Below are 3,441 nucleotides of genomic sequence, written 5' to 3' on the forward strand. Positions count from 1 at the left end.
TGTTTGCAGTTCACCCTAATTGAGAGACTTCAGCTGGCTCCTACCAGGACCACGGTCACAAGCCATCAGAGAGATTCTGCGCCTCTCATTCCTTTATTCCCCTCTTGACCGTTCGGTCCATCTGGTACTGGGGCCTCCTATCTCTTATCTATTAGCATACCATATGTTAGGGGGCTTATTCCTTCACCCGCTTACTTCCCTGGTCCTTCTTGCATGAACAGAGAGCAACAATACCCGAAGGTGCAAACAATTCGATGTTTATTGGGGTGAACTTCCAGCAAGCATAATTCCAGTTTCCTTCCTTAGTGTCCCCCTTCCCAGCTCTGACACCACAGAGCCTTACCTGTGTCCCTGTTCCCATTCCTGCCCTTAGCAAACATGATTCCAATTTCCTTACCCCCATTCCCTGTTCCCATTTCCCCCCACCTCCCCACCCACTCCCTGATTGACTGCAGACTATATAGTAAAACGTGAGTTCTGCTTAGCTATACCTTAACCAATCATTCTCCTGAAATTTAACTAACCAATCCTAACATATTGTAACATTATTATGTAACCAATTACATCCCACCATGTTAATTAGTTTACACCCAGCAAAATTAATTATGCAGCAGACAGAAACAATCACAGAACCAGACAGAGATTATACAGACAAACAATAGCAAAGTGGGAACTATAATGACAAAACAATACAGAAGTGAGGATTTCACATCCCAGCTATTGATAAGTGAGTTCTTGCCAGACAGGATGCTATCAAACTAAGTTTCCTTTTACATCTTCGAGGCACTTCCCTTTCTCTGGAGGCGATGGGCGTTATCAGGACAGGATTGTATCCTAACAGCCCAAGAGCACCTGATTTCAAGGTGACTAGTTTGGAATGTGAGGAGGTGACCGGTCGCTTCCCAGCTTATGGCTGCCTCTGCTGCTTAGCCAAAGGCCTTAGCCTAAGCACAGGGCCTCAGACTGTCACAGTGAGAGAAAAAAGAAAAGGAGGACTTGTGGCACCTTAGAGACTAACAAATTTATTTGAGCATAAGGTTTCGTGAGCTACAGCTCACTTCATCGGATGCTCTTACACCGGCAGACAGTGATTTTGATTCTTTCTTTTATACCTCTAGAACTATCCAAGTGATAAGAATACACCTAAATTCTTAGAGTCTGGGCCTTTACAGACAGGCCTGAATATCTGTATCCTAACACCGTACATTCCTCCACTCACACAGAACAGTTTCAAAAACAAGACTTCTTACAGAGCAAAGCAGAGCTAAACAATCCTTAATAAAACAGTTCCTTCTTACTGCTACTAAAAATGAAATAAGACCAAAAACTATTTCTTCTTACTAATTCCAAAACACATTATACTAACAAAAATGAATACAAATATTACTACGTAAAATTATGATCATTTAAAACAATTTTCAAAGTTAGGCTTTCAGGCCTACAGATGATCACAGTGGTCCCTTCTGTTTTTCAAATCTAAGAATCTCTAAATTGATCCAATAGTTAATTACCATCACTGTTTAAAAATGTGCACCTTATTTCAAGTCTAAATCTGTCCAGCTTCAACTTCCAGCCACTGGATCTTCTTATATCCACTGACTGCAGTGGGGTCTGGGCTGGATTCTGGTCTCAGCTCCCCTGAGGACAATCTGGAGTCACCCCATGTGAGCCCCACTCTTACAAACCCCAATGAAAAGAAACCCGCATTATTTATTGTTCCATATCTCAAGGTTTTTAAGTAAAACCTCCATTTCCCCAGGGTAAATCCAGAGCCAATGCAGGTCCTCTGGGGCATGTCAGTTCAGATAGAAGCCGAAGCGTCTATGTTTGGGACCTAGAGAGATTACTCCTGGTCTGAGTCCATGGATTTGCTTTCCTCAGGTATCTCCTGTTTTTTGAACTCATCAATGTCTTTCTGATGCTCCCTTCTAAACTCGTTGAGCTCCCACGCCCGTTGGATGAAGGGTCCCGAGACTTGGGGCCTTTCGGTCAGCTGGACGTACGGTTCTGGGCTGCATCTCATCAGCCTCACCTCCAGTCTGAGCACCTCCAGCACCCGGTTCTTCAGGGAATTCTCTTCCTCAGTCTGGCGCCAGTCGAATAAATTAATCGAACGCAGGACGTAGCTGGGCAGGTGTCTCTTCTCTAGGCTGAACTCCAGCACCTTCAGCAGGGTCCGCACAGAATCCATCAACGTGGCCCAGTTCTTCGTCTCTGGGTTGAGGTGGGAAGCCCAAAAAAGAACCGTCTGCAAAAGAAACATGCAGCTCTAACCACTAGAGACTGCTACCCTCCCACAACAAGGGCTAGAACCCAGGAGTCCTGGCTCCTGGCCCCCCTCCCCTAACCCACTCCCCTCCCAGAGCTGGGGAGAGAACTGAGGAATCCTGGCTCCCAGCCCCCCACTCCCCCAACCCACTAGATCTTTCTCCCCTACAACTGTGGATGCTTGCATCACCCTTCCCTCCCTGGCTGCCCCCTCTGAGTTACCTTCAGGTGGTAGGAGGTCAGGACTTTGCCGTACCAATGCCTCCAGTTCTCCTTGTTGATTTTCTTCAGCACCTGCAGCGCCAGCCACCTGTGCCCACCATCAGCGTCAATGTCCTTGAGGAGCTGGGTCTCAGCCAGGGAGTAGGTGAGCCTGGAGTGGGTGGAGGGAAATGGGGCAAGGCTGAATGGGAGTACAGGGTCAGACAGACCCCTATCCCAAACCTGCCCTGGGATGTCTGTGTGTGTCTGTCCATCCCTCCCTGCTGGAGGGGATGAGCCCTGCTCTGTGTGCATTTCTGTTGCCTTCTGCCGGAACAAATGAGATTTGCATTTTTACCTCCAGTATGAACCCTTGGCCACCAGACTGGTCCCAGTTTTGTCAATTTCCTTGATATTCCAGGTGGGTTTGATCCGCTCAGTGTCTTGCTCCTGGTCCCACCAGTCGGAAAGCCACCTGAGATCCTGCTGCGGCCAATCCATGGACATGTCCACTTTATTCCGGATGGTGGGCACCAGGTCTATAGACACATCTAGGTTTTTCACCTTTGCAGTGAGCTGCACAGCTGGACACTTTGGTTTATTATTCATGTCCTTCAGTTTAACGTTGCCTTGGAGAGGGCAAGACAGAGGAGTGGGAGTTAAAAGCAAACAGCTGACATAGGGCAAAGCTTTGCAGATCTGAGATGATGGAAGGGCAAAGGTCAAGGGAATGAGGGCCAAGATCCCAGGACGCCTGGGTTCTCTCCCAGCTCTGGGAGGGGACCAGAGTCTAGTGATTAGAGCACCAGGGCTGGGAGTCAGGACTCCTGGTTCTCTCCACAGCTCTGGGAGATGAGCAGGGTCTAATAATTAGAGCAGGGGAAGGGCTGGGAACCAGGACTCCTGGGTTCTAGCTCTGAGTGTCTGTGACATTGTGTGACTAACTTCATCTCCATGGGCACACGGTGAGTT

The 3,441-nt window shown here is 48.0% G+C and overlaps 1 protein-coding gene across 1 annotated transcript; it reads right to left on the reverse strand.

Moving 5' to 3' along the window:
• Positions 1 to 513: 513 nt before the first annotated feature.
• LOC141989816 (protein mab-21-like 3) lies at positions 514 to 3,180 on the reverse strand. The gene is made up of 3 exons (XM_074956733.1): positions 2,828 to 3,180; positions 2,491 to 2,641; positions 514 to 2,248 (listed from the first exon to the last, which is right to left on the reverse strand). Exons 1-3 carry the CDS (start codon positions 3,076 to 3,078, stop codon positions 1,844 to 1,846), a joined length of 807 nt encoding a protein of 268 aa, XP_074812834.1. The 5' UTR covers positions 3,079 to 3,180; the 3' UTR covers positions 514 to 1,843.
• Between the last annotated feature and the right edge of the window lie 261 nt (positions 3,181 to 3,441).

The sequence above is a fragment of the Natator depressus genome, chromosome 6, assembly GCF_965152275.1.
Source record: "Natator depressus isolate rNatDep1 chromosome 6, rNatDep2.hap1, whole genome shotgun sequence".
Lineage (NCBI taxonomy): Eukaryota > Metazoa > Chordata > Testudines > Cheloniidae > Natator > Natator depressus.